The sequence below is a fragment of the Rana temporaria genome, chromosome 11 (assembly GCF_905171775.1).
Source record: "Rana temporaria chromosome 11, aRanTem1.1, whole genome shotgun sequence".
Lineage (NCBI taxonomy): Eukaryota > Metazoa > Chordata > Amphibia > Anura > Ranidae > Rana > Rana temporaria.
In genome coordinates this window covers 38,790,705-38,808,907 of record NC_053499.1, presented here as the reverse complement: position 1 = coordinate 38,808,907, position 18,203 = coordinate 38,790,705, and the positions used below count along the sequence as shown (strand labels likewise).

The 18,203-nt window shown below is 42.2% G+C and overlaps 1 protein-coding gene across 3 annotated transcripts in view; it reads left to right on the top strand.

Annotated features, from left to right (window-relative positions):
- PTDSS2 (phosphatidylserine synthase 2) overlaps positions 1-17,463 on the top strand; it is a 100,528-nt gene extending 83,065 nt beyond the window's left edge. For all 3 annotated transcript variants that reach the window (XM_040328362.1, XM_040328364.1, XM_040328363.1), the window contains exons 9-12: positions 3,846-3,960; positions 9,562-9,707; positions 11,261-11,446; positions 17,035-17,463. In XM_040328362.1, the coding sequence (XP_040184296.1) occupies positions 3,846-3,960; positions 9,562-9,707; positions 11,261-11,446; positions 17,035-17,161 (574 nt within the window). In that variant the 3' untranslated portion in view covers positions 17,162-17,463. The remainder of the gene's footprint in view (positions 1-3,845; positions 3,961-9,561; positions 9,708-11,260; positions 11,447-17,034) is intronic.
- The last annotated feature ends 740 nt before the right edge of the window (positions 17,464-18,203 follow it).

Below are 18,203 nucleotides of genomic sequence, written 5' to 3'. Positions count from 1 at the left end.
ATATATATATATATATATATATGTGTGTGTGTGTGTGTGTGTGTGTGTAATATATATATACACATACACACTCCGTTATTTGTGGGTAGGGGTACGCATGTGCGCCGACTCGCTCTCTCTGGGATTACATGCAGCGGGAGACTATCGCAGACTCAGTGTTTACTGTCACCCGCTGATCATCCTGCAGAGAAGCAAACAAGGCAGATCGCCTTTGACAGGAGGGAAGGCATGAATCCTGTGTCTTTGCAAAGCAGGGACAAGGATCCATCTCTTCCCCTAGTAAAAGCACCTCCCACATTGTAGTAAAACACAGGTTAGGCACATGGTTTGATCGCCCCTAATGTTAACCCCTTCCCAGCCAGTGTTGGTGCATATCTTTTAGCACTGATCACTGTTGTCACTGGTCCCTAGAAAGTGCTAGTGTCTGTCTGCCACAACATCGCAGTCCCGCTATAAGTTGATGATGGCCACTAGTAAAAAAAAAATCCCTTCGTTTGTAGACGCTATAGCTTTTGCACAAACCAATTGATGTATGCTTATTGGGATTTTTTTAAACTAAAAATATGTAGCAGAACACATATTGACCTAAATTTATGAAGAAATTCTATTTTTTTTTCACGTTTTTTTATTTGATATGTTTTTTATAGCAAAAAAATCAATAACCTCAGGCGATCAAATACCACCAAATAAAATATATTTGTGTGTAAGACATACATGTTTGGGTACAGCGTTGCACGATTATCATTTAACAGAACGCAGTGCCATATTGCAAAAAATGGCCTGGTCATGAATGGGGGTAAATCTTCCAGGGGTAGGTTGATGCAACTAAAGCACGTACTTGATTCTCTATTGTGTAAGTCAACTCTGGACCTATTTTTCAGTATGTTTGGAATCATGCCTCACTGTGTACAGCATTTCTGAGGAAATGTGTAAATCTGTTACAAAGTTTACTTGGGAGGCTGCCAGTAACAGCATATCTATTGCAGGCTGAGGAAGCTAAGCCACTGCCTCGCAATTGGAAATAGTTTGCATGGCAGGCTAACACTATCAGTTGGCTGTAGGGCTGCTTATCAGGTTTATCGGATAGGCAGCCCAAATACCAACTGAAGGATCTCACGCGGCAGGCTGACAAACTTTAGTCTTACTGTTAAGCTGCTGATGTGCAGTTATCAGTGCCATTGCAGGATCACAGGGTATCGTGTCCCACTGTGTAGTTTTATTTTGTTGCAAACAAACTGAAAATGATTTTGAATTGGGATACATTTTAAGATCATTTCTTTCATCTTCAGCCTTGATGGAGAAAGTGTTCCTACCTTGCTTGGTGGTGATACGAATGTAATTTTATCCAAAATATTCATTATTTATTATTCAGTGCACACCCGCAGGGTTGAATGGAAAATAGTGTGTACCCGGTTTAGGGGAGGTCATGGGGAGATTCTGGGATTAGGAGGATGAGTTGCAGGATTTGAAGCCTGAAGGAGGTAATAAAACCAAGTGATTGCTGGAATGTAGCAGCTCTGTGTTGCTTGTTGGAGAGCCCCACCGGGATCCTTGGGGGGGGGGGGGGGGTGTGTCATGTATTAAAGGGGTGGTTCCCCCTAAAAAAAAATTCTAACAATACATTCGGAAGACTGCTTACACTGCGGGTAGGTTGGCTTTTTTTTTTCGTACATACCTCGATATCGCCGTTTCATCCCTCGGCTTCCGGGTATGAGTCTTGCTGGACCTAGTTGATTGACGTTCCTCCGACCGGCTCATACTGCGAGTCACGACTTTCCGACAGAAGCCGAACGTCATTGCGCAGGCGCCGTATAGAGTCGGCTCTATACGGCGCCTGCGCAGCGACGTTCGGCTTCTTTCGGAAAGTCGTGACGTCAAGTATGCGTCGGTCGGAGGAACGTCAATCAACTAGGTCCAGCAAGACTCATACCCGGAAGCCGAGGGATGAAACGGCGATGTCGAGGTATGTACGGAAAAAAAAAAAAAAGCCAGCCTACCCGCAGTGTAAGCAGTCTTCCGAATGTATTGTTAGAAATTTCTTTTAGGGGGAACCACCCCTTTAAGTGAAAGAATAAAAGTGCCAAGCCGCGATATTGGTCCAGATATAACATTTTATTTGTAACAATAAACAAATTGACAACTATCACATTTTGGGGATAATGCACAAATACTTAAACAGGGCTACAATGTAACAGAAATAAATGTAACCATTACTGTAGTTACACAGAATGTATCTATAATGTATGCAAAGCCAATCATTAACCGAGTACATTGTTTAAAACTTTCTTTTTTCTTCTCAAGCCTAGTACATACAAGACAAATGTCAGGCGACATCAGCTGGTTCAATAAAATCCGGCTGATATTCAGCCCGTGTCTATGGCGGCCAATTCGACAGAATCCGACCAGCCCCATAGGCTGAGCACGCTGACCAGTGTGTTCTGGCGGGTGGTTGGTGGGGGCGCCCCCCTGTCAGAACACGATAGAACAGAAGGGGAGATCTCTGTACATTGGATAATTAGTACAGTGGCTCCTCCTGGGCTGTCGGTTAATTTTCATCGTCATGCACTCATTTGAATGGGCTGCAAATTTTACCAGACCGCATGATAAGTAGTGCATGCGTCACTGTTGCTGTAGTTTTTACTAAACCCAGTAATATGAAAATAGTTCGTCTCCCCCCCCCCCACAGTGCTCACAAATCTTCTTTTTATATTAAAATATTGCCACTATGTACCTTTTTTTTTTTTTTTTGAATGATCTGTATACCACAGTTACATCATAAACTAAACAGTCCAGGAGGTGCAGATTTTCTGACTGCAGCCTGTATACACGCCCACATTTGTTATGCCAATATCATGTGCCCTGGCATTTGAGAACAAGTAACTGTTCTCTCCAGCATAAGACAAAACTGAGCATGTGCAGATTGGCTATTGCCTGTGTGTTGGCTGGCTTTCCCAAGCTAGATTTTGCAGGCAGGGGAGGGTCTATGCATACAGGATAAAACGGCCTTTTTACACAATGCAGAGGACTAACCCCTAAAGCGGAGGTCCGCCCACCTCTGCAGAAAATTAAAAGCCGGCAGCTACACATACTGCAGCTGCTGACACTTAATAATCGGACACAATTTAATAATCCAGCCATTTTGGTGCCGCAGCTGATGCTTCCATCGGCTGTCGGGTGCATGCCGTCTCCATTGCGAGTAAGGGAGCTTGGAAGTGAAGCCTTACGGCTTCACGCAGGGAACCCTACTGCGCATGCTCAAGGCTCCTCTCCTACTGGCCCGGCAGCCGGGGGAAGGAGGAGGGAACCCCGGGCAGTGACGTAAATACATGCAACTGAGGCTCCCAGAAGTGAAACAGGATACCTGTGAAAGGCAGGTATCCTTCCCCCCCCCCCCCGAAAGGTGCCAAATGTGGCACCAAGGGGAAGGAGGAGTGCGAGCCGAAGTTCTACTTTTGGGTGGAACTCTGCTTTAAGCTTTACTGAGGCAGTGGGTGACATTGGCTGCTGTCAGAGCCAGTGAAGACAGGGGAGCGGGGGTCAGGGCCATGTCCTACTGTCTGCCAGTAGAGACAGATTGAGAGGCTCGGGAGTGAGCATGCACGAGTGCCCCCATAGAGAGCGGGAGGGGAGATGCCAGGGATGATGGCAGGGGACCCAAGAGGAGATTCAGAATATAACAAGAATGCTATGCTGTATATGCGGACTGATTTTTACTGTTGTGGGTTTTGACACTTTTTAATGTTTGTGTTGAATATATAAACGCACAAGTGATGTATGAACTTTTTTTTCTCTGACTATTGTAGAGATTCCTGTTTAATTTATTTTTTATTTTTTATTTTTTTTAGAGGCAAAATGAAGAGAATAGCCTTCCAGTTCACACCGTATAGCTGGGTAAAGTTTGAATGGAAGCCAGCTTCAAACCTGCGAAGATGGTTGGCGGTCTGCGGCATTATATTTGTAGTGAGTTCACGTTGTAAATTCTTAACTGACAGAAACGCAGTATCTCACAAAAGTGAGTACACCCCTCACATTTTTATAAATATTCTATTATATAATTTCATGTGACAACACTGAAGAAATGACACTTTGCTACAATGTAAAGTAGTGAGTGTACAGCTTGTGTAACAGTGTAAATTTGCTGTCCCATCAAAATAACACACAGCCATTAACCACTTGCCGACCAGCCACCGTCATACAGCGGCAGGTCGGCTCGTTCCTGCGAATCGGCTTACTGGTACATTGGCTCCTTTAAGAGCAATAGCAGGCGCCCGTTGCACGATGTCTGCTGGCCACCCGAGAGCGAGAGCCAGAACAGGGATTTGTGTGTGTAAAAGCACAAATCCCCATTCTGACAGGCGAGGAGAGACAGATCGTCTGTTCCTACTAATTGGGAACAGCGATCCGTTTCCTCCTCCTAGTCAGTCACATCCCCCCACAGTTAAACACACACACACACAGGGAACACTTTTAACCTTTTGATCACCCCCTAGTGTTGACCCTTTCCCTGCCATTGACATTTTCACAGTAATCGGTGCATTTTTATAGCACTAAATGAACCTATGTTGCATTAGGCAACCGTAATATTAAGTGAACTCAGTCAAAATTGTATTTAAATGGCCTATCAAACCTCTATGAATGTGCATAAATAAAAAATATATTAATATCTAAAAATTATATATCTAACCACTAACACCAAGACCAAATAAAGATCAAAGTAATACAATTTAAAAAAACAGTGAATGGGATATCAACCCGTGTAACAAAATATAATTAGTGTTCAAAATGACAGTCAATATCAGTGATTATAAGTGACAAGCAAAAAAGAACATATGCATATGAATAGCATTGAAGCGTCCACGGTGACAAATAATCCACAGCACTTGGAGAAAAGTGGTGATGGGATAGTGCCTCCACCTTGAGTACACACTGGATGTGATCTCTTGGTTACAGGAGATCAATGAACGCATATGGCTAATACCCAGCCTGGGGTCTCTGTATCATGCAGTAAACGCTTTGGCTCCAAATGTCCACCGCAATGTCGCAGTCCCACTAAAAATCGCACATCGCTGCCATTACTGGTAAATGAATGAATAAAAATGCCATAAATCTATCCCCTATTTGTAGACGCTATAACGATTAGCACTGCGCAGTGCCGACTTTCTGGCGGGCTCTGCACGTGCATGTTCTGAACACGCCTGAGCTCATCCTTGCTGAAGACAAGCAGACTAAGGACATGGGTGTTACTAGAACCATGTTCTGTGGTCTGATGAGACCAAGATAAACTTCTTTGGTTCAGATGGTGTCAAGCGTGTGGCGGCAACCAGGTGAGTACAAAAACAAGTGTCTTGCCTACAGTCAAGCATGGTGGTGGACGTGTCATGGTCTGGGGCTGCATGAGTACTGCTGACACTGGGGAGCTACAGTACATTGCGGGAACCATGAATGCCAACATGTACTGTGACATACTGAAGCAGAGCATGATCCTCTCAACTGGTCCGCAGGGCAGTATTCCAACATAACCCCAAACATGCATCCAAGATGACCACTGTCTTGCTATAGGGTAAGGGTGATGGATTGGCCAAGCATGTCTTCAGACCTAAACCCTATTGAGCATTTGTGGGGCATCCTCAAATGGATGGAGGAACGCAGGGTCTCTAACATCCACCAGCTCTGTGATGTCATGGAGGAATGGAAGAGGACTCCGGTGGTAACCTGTGAAGCTCTGGTGAACTCCATGCCCAAGAGGGTTAAGGCAGTGCTGGAAAATGATGGTCACAAAAACATTTTCACTTAAGGGTGTACTCGCTTTTGTTGCCAACGATTTTCCAAAGACAACCTTTGGATCTGACACTGAGAACATGCACTCGACTTCTTTGGTCGACCATAGCGAGGCCTGTTCTTATGGGACCTGTCCTGTTAAACTGCTTTATGGTCTTGGTTTCAGTGTCTTGGCAATCTTCTTATAACCTAGACCATCTTTATGTAGAGCAACAATTCTTTTTTTTTTTCAGATCCTCAGAGTTCTTTGCCATGAGGTGCCATGTTGAACTTCCAATGACCAGTATGAGAGAGAACGGAAATAACAAATTTAACACACCTGCTCCCCATTCACACCTGAGATCTTGTAACATTAACGTGTCACATGACACCTGGGAGGGAAAATGGCTAATTTGGTGTAGTTTGGACATTTTCACTTAGGGGTGTGCTCACTTTTGTTGCCAGTGGTTTAGACATTAATGGCTGTGTTATTTTGAGGGGATAACAAATGTACACTGTTATACAAGCTGTACACTCACTACTTTACATTGTAGCAAAGTCTCATTCCTTCAGTGTTGTCACATGAAAAGATAAAATGGTTACAAAAATGTGAGGGGTGTACTCCCTCTTGTGAGAAATGTTTGTGATAACAGGACCATTATTGTAAAGTATTCAAAAGCTAATTCTGATAGTTGCTCAGCATTGATCGGTAGCAGGGCAAGTTTGGACACCAATGCATACATTTAAGCAGTGGTGTACATTTATGAATGTGAAATAAAAAAAATGAATGCTTGCTCTGCAATAAAATGCAGTATTTTCACATTGCGGTTTGCTCCTAAATAAAGACCAAATGGTTAACATGGTTTTAAAGTCTAAAGGTTTTTTTACCTGAAGGCATTTTATGCATTGGGGTAAAAAAGCTTCTATGTTCAGCTCCCCCCTCCAGACCCTTAAAATACTTGAGTCCTGTCTTGATCCAGCACTGTGACCAAGAGCAGCAGCGCTGCGCTCTTTCTCCTCACAGGCTCCAACTGTAGCAGAAACCGATGACTTCTGCTGCTGTTAATCAGATCTTGTGTGGAGGCGAGCCGCACTGTGCGTGTCAATAGACAAATGTACACAACCCGGCTCAGGATTGAGCCCACACAAGTGTCCCAGTAGCATACAGCTTGCTATGGGAACACTTGGAATTGAGGAGAAGCCAAAAGGGCTGGTGGGGCACCCTAGAAGAGGAGGTTTGGGGCTGTTGTGTGCAAAACTATTGCACAGAGCAGGCAAGTATATGTTTGTTTGTTATCGTGTTTAAAAAAAAAAGCTTTACAATCATTTTAAATAACGCTGAGAAAAGTGTAGAAACTCTTGGTAACATTCAGAGGTAATTTTTAACTAATCAGACGCCATTTAGGTGTTGCATTCCTTTGTTGTTGAACATACAATAACTATTTGGAACTATGGGTATTTTTCCATCAATGTATTTATTTTTATTTTTTCAATGCAGACTCCTCGTTTTAGATACCCCCCCCAATACTCTATTTAAAGAGTGCGTTTAGATAGATTTACCGTAGCAGGCTTCAGTAAATCGCCATCAAAAGTTTATGGAATTGTGAAAAACAAGTTAAATTACTTTTGTCTGGTGAAAAGATTTAGACTTCCTTGTAGAGAGCCACAAAATCCATTCCTTGTCATGGGCACTAGATGGAGCTCATGTTCTAGTTATCGATGAACCTCATTGCTTCTGAGAACAAAGTTGAAGGCATTTTACTGTATATAGTCAAAACAAAATTTGACCTCTTTAATAATTTTCCCTATATGTTAAGAAAAGAATTGTTGGATCACGGAATCTGGTGCTGTCTTCCTTGCAGCTGAAATCGGTAGTAAACCGCGGGAAAAAAAAAAAAACCTGCAAGACAATAGCATTAAGTGCTAGTATGCATTGCATACTAGCACATTAATAAATACCTTAGAACGAAGTCCTGCAGCGGCGCCCGGTCACCCCTGAGGGAGCTGACACGTTTCTTCTGGGATCACTGGCGCATTCGTGTGGGAGGCCCCTGTTACGGCAGGATACGCCTGACCTGCAGAGTGTATGTGCTGCTGATGTCAGCGGCTGCATGCATGCATGGTCAATATCCCCTAAAACCGTGTAGGTTTAGGGGATATTCTATTTTTTATTTTTCCTTACAGGTAAGTCTTATAGGCTTACCTGTAGGTGAAAATGTTCAAGCAGGGATACAACTGCTTGACACTCGCTCCTTGCATTGCTCTGCTCCCTCACCACTATTTTGAAACTTCTGTTTGGGGTGGCAGCGAAACAGAGTGACGGCAGGAAAAATACCAATTGGTCCATTTAGAGTGCCCTTTTTTTATGTGGTGCTTTTGTTTTTTGCCAGAGTATAGATTCTTCCAAGCATATTTGAATCCACCTACTGTTGACTGGCTCGCTACCTCGGCTGGAAGTCTATTCAAAGCATCAACTACTTTTTCAATAAAATAATACTTTCTAAGATTAGTTTTGAACTTCTCTCCTGGTAGTTTGAGGTCATGTTTCAGTTTTCTTGTTCTTGTCTTCATATTTAAAATACCTCCCCCTGAACCATATTTACACCCTTAATGAATTTAACCGGTTCCCGACCGGCTTGCTTGCATACATATACTGCGGCACAATGGCATCGCTGCAAGATACCCTGTACAGGTACGGGGTTCCTTTTAGAGCTGCCAGCCATGCACAAGCGCCAGCATGGGGATTTGTGTATGTAAACACACAAATCGCTGTGCTGTCAGAAAAGACATGTCATTTTTTTCCCAGTAAGTAGGAACATTAAAATGTCTCCTCTCCTACTCCTATCCCCATACAGTTAGACCACTTATGCTTTTTGTATAGCACTGATCGTTGTATAAATGTTAGTGCTCCCAAAAAGTGTCTAATCTGTCTGTCCGCCGCAATGTTTCAATACCGCTAAAGATTGCAGATCACAGCCATTACTAGTAAAAAAAAAAACAAAAAAAGCTATACAAATGGCATAAATCTTTCCCATAGTTTGTAGATGCTATAACTTTTGTCGCTCTTTTTGTGTATAGTGCAAAAACAAACAAACGCAGAGGTGATCAAATGGCACCAAAACAAAGCTCTATTTGTGGTGGGGGTGGGGGGGGAGAAGGTCAAAAATGTTGCTTGGGTACAGCATTGCATGACCGCGCAATTACCAGTTAAAGCAGCGCAGTGCCAATTTGTAAAAAGAGCTCTGGTCAGGAAGGTAAAACCTTCCGGGGCTAAATTGGTTAAAGGTTTCACTCATGTCTCCTCTTTCCTCCAGACTACATATTAAGTTCCCGACGTCTCTCCTGATTAAGTTTTATCCCCCATACCCTTCACCATTTTTGTTTCCTTTCTCTGGACTTGTTCTATTTTATCAATATCTTTTTGAATGTGAGTTCAGGTCTTGCTGGTGACCTCTCTTGTGTTGCATGGCTAGAATTTTGACTTTTTGATTCTCTGAGACACTAATACATTAGTCTCAGCATTTTTGAACATTTTTGAGCTTGTAGACCAGTTAGTGACATAGCTAATCTTAACCAGAAACCCAAAAGTTATAACTCCTACCTTCTTAAAGGATAAGTTCACCTCTTGTAACGCGTTGCATCCATATTCAGGGTGTAACATGTTGGATGCAAAAAAAACAAAAACCTTTAACTGCCAAGGAGCATATAGTTCTTGGGCTCAGTAGATGACATTTCTGTAGCTTGGTTTTCTGTTGCTTGCAGTGTTAAAGTTGTGTGTTAACATTTTTAATTTTTTTCTTCTAGTTTTTACTGGCGGAACTAAATACGTTTTACCTCAAGTTCGTCCTATGGATGCCTCCAGAACACTATCTAGTCTTGTTGCGGCTGGTCTTTTTTGTGAATGTCGGAGGTGTAGCCATGAGGGAGATCTATGACTTCATGGATGACTTGTATGTTTTGTTTAATTTTGCACTTTTCTACCCATAGACTAATGTGGTTCTCCCTTTTCTTTGTATAAGTCTGTTGCATCAGGTTTATTACACAGTAACATAAAGCAATCACCTTTTGTAAATGACAAAGCACTTGTTGCATTTCCATCTAAGGTAGTGGTTCTCAACCTGGTGGTCGGGACCCCCTCGGGTCAAATGATTTGCCAGGGGTCACCAAATCCTGGGCTGTTAATGAAGCCCACTCTCCCAGCTTTTTTGCAGCTGCCCAGCTGGGCTGTTCCTGGAGCCCGCGGCAGTCCACTCACCCTTTTTCGCAGCCGCCAAATCAGTTCACGGCATGGCTGGGGGGCACAGACTAGAGGTCAGCTGACTGGTGAGGAGTGTGAAGTGGGAGAGGCTTAGGTGTCACTGCTACGAGACACCACAAAGCCGGAGACACAGTGAGTAACATTACCTGTGATTATATTTGCCATTAAAAGTCCCCACTACAGTTCTCGGATAAGAAGACCTTGATCAAGAGCTTCTAAGTTGGCTGATCAGAACTGTCCCCAGCACTGCAACTTAGGTGTTTTACTGAAGTATTGACTCAGGAGGGCTGAATACAAATGCACAGCACACTTTTCAGATATTTGTAAAAAAATAAATAATCGCAAACCATTTTTCATTTTTCTTCCACTTCAAAATTATGTGCCACTTTGTGTTGATCTATCACATTAAAATACATTTATGGCCTTAATATAGACTTGCCTGTAGGTATAAATGAAAAAACAAATGCCTTGACTACCACTTTAAATCCTGTATAGGTTGATATCCCACTGTCAAAATCAGCATGTTTGTCCCATCGTGTGCAATGCTCAAGAAAGAGAAAAGATCTTCTCATGATGTAATAGGTTTATATGCATTTTGCCATCTGAACTTCATCAGAGCTGCCACTGATGAAGTCTAGTTGATGAAACGTATCAGAAGGGGCTGTAGACATGTTTGTACAAGCCTGATACTGAGTGAGGCATTGTAGATCAGGATAGTGGACATTATCTGTTTATAGTGTGGTAAAGTTCTGTATACATATGGGATTGTATGTGTGGTTTTAAGCTTGTTTTTTATAATGTGCCTATTAGATTGCTTTCTTTCCTGACCATTTCACAGCTATATACTGGTATCCGGACATGCTGATAGATCAGTGGGTTATTCATCTTTTCTACAGAGTTCATAGATACAAGTTTGATTCGATGGAGAGGGGAGATTATTAAGTGCATTTAGACTTGCCTTTACAGGTGGCCATTCTGAAGTGGTGAGCTCCAGGAGGTGGTGTGATTGCACCTGAAGTAGTAAATGATATTGTGGATAGCATTGGTGGATATATTATTCAAGATTACTCCTAGGATACAGAGTTTTGCTTCATTTACACACTAATATTTGCAAATTTCAATGTGCGCTGCCAATTTGCTTTTTGTCATTTCAGTTCCTTGGAATAACTTTTTGTTTTATCCAAATATACATTTCTGCATGGTCATAAAAGTTTTACTTAAACATTTTTAATCTCTTGATTTCAGGAAGTTCCACAAGAAGTTGGGCCAGCAGGCATGGATGGTGGCTGCAATCACAGTCACAGAGTTCCTCATAGTGGTAAAATATGATCCATACACCCTAACACTACCCTTACCATTCTACGTAACGCAGTGTTGGATTCTGGGTATAGTTCTTGTCCTCCTGTGGACGGCATGGCGTTTCTTTATCAGGTAAGGGAACTGGCCTGAGCCAATTTCACAACTGAGTCACCTCAATACTGGACACTCACCCCACTTCCTTCCCAGACCAATTTTCAGCTTTCCGTGGCCTTGCACTTTGACAATTACTCAGTTACTGTACCCAAATTAAATTTTTATAATTTTGCTCACACAAATGGAGCTTTCTTTTGGTGGTATTCACCACTGGGTTTATTTTTTGCAATCTGAGTAAAAAAAAGTGGGGGAAAAAAAAAAAGATTTTCTACTTTGTTTTAAATCCAATAAAATCTAATTTAGTCTTAAATTTAGACCAGAATGTATTTGACATATATTTTTGCTACAAAAAAAAAATCCTGATAAGTGTATAATTGGTTTGTGTGAGTTAGTGTCTACAAGCTATGTTGCATATCACTGAAACTTGATCATTCCTGATGTACTGGCGGCCTATCATTTGACGTCTCACAGATATGAGTGTTGCTCATTGGAAATCTTGGGGTACGACTTGTCATGCGCCTTTGCAGTCCCAAGTCACACGACAAGTTGCACTAGTGGAAACATAGCGTAAAGGCATAAATTACACATTTAATTTACTGAGGACAGTGGCATTCCCCACAAAATGACCCCATTTTGGAAAGCAAACACCTTAACTTATATTCTGTGAGGCCTAATGAGTCTTTTGAACATGTCACTTTTTACCACAAGTTTATGTAAAATGTGGAAAGAAAATTTTACTTTTTTTTTTTTTTTATTATACACAGTTGTCAAATTAGAAAATGTTTCTAAAACATAGCATGTACATAGCAAAACTTACACCCCAAAATACATTCTACTACTCCTCCGAAGTATGACAATACCAGATGATTGAGACTTTTCTGCAGCCTGGTCGCATACAGAGGCCCAACATTCAAGTAGCACAGTCAGGTGTTCTAAAGGCATTAATTGCACATTTCATTTCCTGACTACCCATCACATTTTTGAAGGTTCCTGAGCCTCTGTTAGGATTCTGTCCTCCTCGGTTTCCATTTCAAAGCCACTGCTTTCTTCTGACTCAAACTATCCGAGTCTGATGGAGAGGGTTCCCCCGCTACTCTCATCTGACATACTCTGAAGTATATGTATAGCCTTCTCGCTGCGGAATAATTTTTTTTTTTAGCCATGTTGACAGATTACTGGGACAGATGTGTCAAATGTGTGACAGATGTTTACTGGGCCAGATGTGCGCTAGATGTTCACTGGGACAGATGTGCGCCGGGCCCTCCTGCCAATCGGAGATTTGCCGTGTCCAGGGGACACGAGCGCAATGGGATTGCGCGGCTGCCTGATCCCGCTTCTTCTGAGAGACGTTCAGTAACGTCTGCTCAAAAGGACAAAACGCCGACCCGGCCATTTATATGCAGTGGCTGTGGGAAGAAGTTTAAAAAAGCCTTAAAATGGAGTGCACTAGTTTAAAGGAACCTATTTAGAAAATAAAAAAACAAACCTTTACAACCCCTTTAAGGCTGCTAATCACGAGCTGTGTGCTGGAGCTCCCTCCCCTGTCACCTTTAGCTCTTGGTGTCAGGAAAACTTGTTAGAAGTGATTTATGCTGATGGCAGAGGAATGAGACAGCAGAGAGAAATGACACTTGGTGCTTTTAAAGAGGGGCAAACACTATAAAAAGTTTTTGTATTATTTTTTTTAAGAAGAATGCTCTTTAATAATGCTGTATTACAATTATTGCTGTATATCATACTCCCTATGAGATTTGTTTTCTGTATTCTACAAAAAAACCTTGTTGATCCTGGTGCTCTGTCTCCACCTTCTGTTTTATGTCCCTAATTCAGCTAGGGATTTTGCAGCTGTGATTTTCTGATCACTTCCTCCCCATCACTTCTGAGCAGCCCATGTGACTATAGTGACTGGCAGAAATGCGCCCACACCATGTTATTTACAAAAAGTAACTAGGATTTAATTTCAAATATATATTTGTATGACAATTTAAAACATTTTTTATTGATATTAATAATTTTTTTTACTCTGTATTTCAAAGGCCATTTTATTTTTATTTTTTGAACATGTGACCAGCAGCAGAGGACTAGAGGCTCCTCCTGCTTATGTTTCCCTGCAGACAGGCTGGGAAAGAGCTGAGTCATGTGACATCTGTATATCGATTAGGAAAAAGGTACTTGTATGTTTTTTATTAAAATAATTACAGTGCCATCATCCACATACAGAAGTTGAACTTTAAAATATAAAACTCTACTTTTAAAATGGAGAGCATTTGTTTAATAAACTGGCGCAGTGCTACTTCTGGCCACAAGCGAGTGGAGTTGACGACAAATGCATGAACTTTTCATATGATGATGTAGGATCGAATATTTATCCATACAGAATTTGTAGCATAGCCTTTTCACAATAAGATTGAGCTGTAGAACTCCAGCTTTTCTTCCTCCAAAACAAATGCATGTAAATGAAGTGCAACCCCACTGTCAGTTTGTTTGTAACTTCTCTTTTAGTAGGAAGGGCTATTTGAGGTTATTATGAAGGCGTTTTCTTCATATGTAAATCACTTCACAGAGGGCAGGATCTGAGTGGTGGGAGTCTCCCTCAGGGCCGCTAAGGCAGTACAACTGGCTCTGCAGTACTGGGCCCAGGTATCCTCCACTAAACAGGGAGGCCTGGGGCAGCTTTATTGATTTATGCCTAAACAAATAGATTTTACTAGACCATACACCCCCACTACTATTTGCTCACCAGTGCTTAGATTACAAATCCCTGGGCCCCATAAGGTCAACAGAGGGACCCAGGAGGTGGGAGCAAAGGAGTGACTTTTTTTCATTTTTAGCTGTAGCCAGATAAAGTCAGGGCCACTGTTTACTTGCTTCTTGGAGGGAAGGTGGGGTGTAGGCAGAGTTGGGGGAGGGGGGCTTCATCGGCAAGCCTGTACGGGGCCCTATGATTTTGAACAGCTGCCCTACTCTCCCTGTTTACACTGGTCAGCATATTTTTAACTGGGCATGATTGAATTCCAATTATCATCCTTTCAATCCTGTCCAGCAGCACAGCTTAGAACAGGCCGTGTATGAAGGCGTTTCCTTCTTGAATAATGCTGTGAGGTGGCACTTGGGAGGTTTGCACTCTTCCTGTAGGTGTGATTGAATGCAAATTAGAATGTACTAAAGCCACCATCAGAGCCATGAAGGAAGTTGCATCATTTGCAGAGTCTGGAAGACTACAGAAGGGAGTGTTATAGACTCTAGCTGCTTCAGGAGGTGGCTGTGCAGTGGACATAGTCTATCAGTAGGCTATACAGAGTGCCACATGATACAAAGCCACAACTAAACCCAGAATATCAGGGTATCTGCCGACAACTGAGCAACATGGTACAAATGTTTGATCTATTCTGGGACTGATCATCAATGGATCAATAATCCATTCCTTTCTAGTGAAAAAGTTGGAATTCAGCTTTAAAATCTGCTGACGTGTTACAAGAGGAAATTTGGTTTTCCGTGGGTACCTAAGCTTACGTTTTTTTTTTTATTTGTGACAAATATATACAATGACAACTCTGTTCGTGAACAGAAGAGTTCACAAAAATTATCTTCGGTATACAAACTCTGCTTCTGTTCACGAACCACGGTCATCTTCCCTGATCGGACACGTTCATATTGAGAAGAGCAGTGCAAGATGAGTCTTGGGAGAACCAGTCCACTCAGATTGGAGTTTCTGCCCCCTGACTACCATGAGGGTGGGCTCACTTGATTGGGAATCATGGGATTTTTTTAAACCAGGCTATAAGAGGAGCTATATTTTTTTTCCTTTTTTTTTTTTTATGACATGAAAGAGGTCAGCTTAATGTAAAAGACCGTATGTAATGTTTTTAAATTCCTTTTTTTTTGTACTGTACATACATTTCATAATTTTATATATAAACCAAAAAAAGTTCAGAACAGATTAACCTGATTTACATTGAACCCTATGGGAAAATTTGTCGTTTCACAAATTACGCTTGTAAACGGAGGTATCGCTGTGTAATGCATACATGCATATTCACACATTACGATGTGCAACATGCAGTTTTTTTATTTTATGATAAATTATTTTACTATTGCTCAAATTACCAATTTTAATTCATTTGTATTTGCTTAAAAAGCTTGTCAGAACTGTCTTGGGTTCTGGAGCAGGGCTTTCAGTTGGCCTTGCATGATTAGATGGGGCTGCTTAAGGCCCCTTTCACATGGGGCACACTCCACTAGGGGCCCACCAGCTTGGCAGAAATCCTGTCAGCTGATCCTTGGTGAACAGGCGGATGGCTGGTCTGTGTCCACCACGCTTATGCAAAGTAGACGCATCCCGCTATCCTCTCATCCTCGCTTGTCCGTTTTACACCCAACTGCCATTCGATCCAATCCACTTTGCTAGACGTCTGTTTTTAGCGGCTAGGTTCAGAAATCATTGCGACGTGAGGCCGTTGACACCCACCGCTTTATGGATGGTCTGATTGGGTCCCTGTACAAAACTGACAGGCGGACCCGATCAGTCCACCCATGTGAAAGGGGCAGAACTGTTCTGCTGCAGACTGCTTTGTGCACAACAAGTTAGTTTATACATGGCTTGTTAAATATTGATGTTCACCCTGCACTGGCCACCCATATTGTGTGAAACAAGATAAGACCTGCACATTTCAGTGCAACTAAACTTCCAAATATATTCTCCAGCGATGCGGCTGTTGCATCCCTCAACGGCTGTGGTCATCTCTCTTCCTTGGGGTGCCAGGTTTTCAGCCTCTTGATTAGCCTGTGGGGGATGATATCCTGCGCATGCGAGTTGGGTATTCCAGCACATCCAGAGTGTTCTGAGAATGCACGATGAGCTGAGCATGCACGCTCCATTTACATTCAGTAGAAAATGGCGAGCAGGCAGGTAAGTGCTCAACTACAGGGTCAGAACAGCCACCCACAATACACGTTGTGTAGAGAGGTCTACAGAGTTGCGATTGAAGTAAGCTGAAACCAGCCAAACTTGGAAGATGTTCAGCACACCATACACTGTAGACCAGGCATATGCAATTAGTGTACCTCCAGCTGTTGCACAACTACAAGTCCCATCATGCCACTGCCTTTAGGTGTCGTGCTTGTGGCTGTCAGTCTTGCAATGCCTCATGAGACTTGTAGTTCTGCAACAGCTGGAGGTCCGCTAATTGCATATCCCTGCTGTAGACTATCCGAAGTTGATGCTGAAGTGGTGGGGAAATGGGTAGTGCCTTACTCGTACATTCCAGAGTATACAAGTGTCACCAGCACACCAGAATCGCTCAACAAAAGACCATCTATTCTGTCACAGGAGAATGCAACATTCCAGGCTGCATAAGGACCCCTTCAGTGTCTGTTGTCTACTCTAGACGAAAGGTTCCCTCTTTGGCCCCAAAACATTGCATTTTGTGACGGAATAAACATATATTTGTTGGGGGGATTGCGCTGTGCTGGTGACCCTTGTATACTTTAAAGTGACCTTCAAGCATATAAAAAGCCCTTCAACACAAGCCAAGAATGCCATTTATGTAGTTGCCTGGAAGTCTTTTAAAGCCTTGTCACCATTACCGTTTCTTTCTTGTTTGCAGAGACATTACACTACGCTACAAAGAAATCCGTCGGCAAAGACAAGAGTACAGAGATGAGGATGATACGTTACAGAGGAACGGTGATGCAAATACCGAAAGGAACTCGCCTAAACCGAAAAACCAATGAGTTTTACCATACCAACTACCCCACGCTGTGTCTTTCCACCCTACCCACCGTTGCTGAACATGAATTGTACTTTTTATATTTTAATGTATTGGATACTTCTGCTATTTAAAAAATGAAACCTGTAAACCTCGTGCTTCGCCCGTTCATTTTTTTTTTCTTCTATTGTCCGTTTGGAATGGAAACTGGAACTTTAAGGTCAGGACTGCTGATCTGCACCTTCTGACTTGCCACTTTTGTACAGTAACTGATGATGAACTAAACATTTTACATTTAGCAAATAATTTAAATAATCTGTAACAAGTGGAGTTGTGTATTTTTGTTATATTTATGGAAAATGGTGATATTTTTTTTAATTTTTTTAATGGGGAGTCCATTTCATTTAATAAGACATTTTCTTAATTTAATATTGAAGTATAACCGCTAATACTGAACAAAAAAAGGTTTTAGTGTTTGTCAGTTTTAGGGCTTTTAATGTGTTTGAAAATCATTCCTTGCAGCCGTTTTGCAAGCTGAGGGTTTTTGAGATGATTGTTAATCCACCAGGAAGCAGATTATAATGGATATTCATTACATGACCATTCCATTGGTTCCTAGTGGATTGTTAAAGTAGAATTCGAGCCTAACACCAACTATGTTTAGAAAAGTCTTGTCAGGTCATGTGAGCTGCAGCCCCATCTTCCCTGTCAGCAGCTGCAACAGGGGAGAGGAGGGTGTGCTGACCATGGCTGGTTATGGGTGACGTCCCGGAATGCCCAGCCATTGTCTAAGGCTCCTTGCTCTTCCCTGCAGCAGCCTCTCACTAACGGGATCATGTGACTGGATACATTAGCATAGGTGGGGGGTGCTTTAGACCGGAATTCCACTTTAAGAATATGTTTGGCTTACAAACATGACTGCTACTAACTATGGTGGTGAACGATGGTCTTTTAGAGTAATGTGGTTTTGTTTTGTTTTTTGCTTTTTAAACAGGTTGTATTTTATTGCAGGTATGTGTAGCCTTAACTTTATACTCCATGTTTGGATGTATACACATGTGAACTCA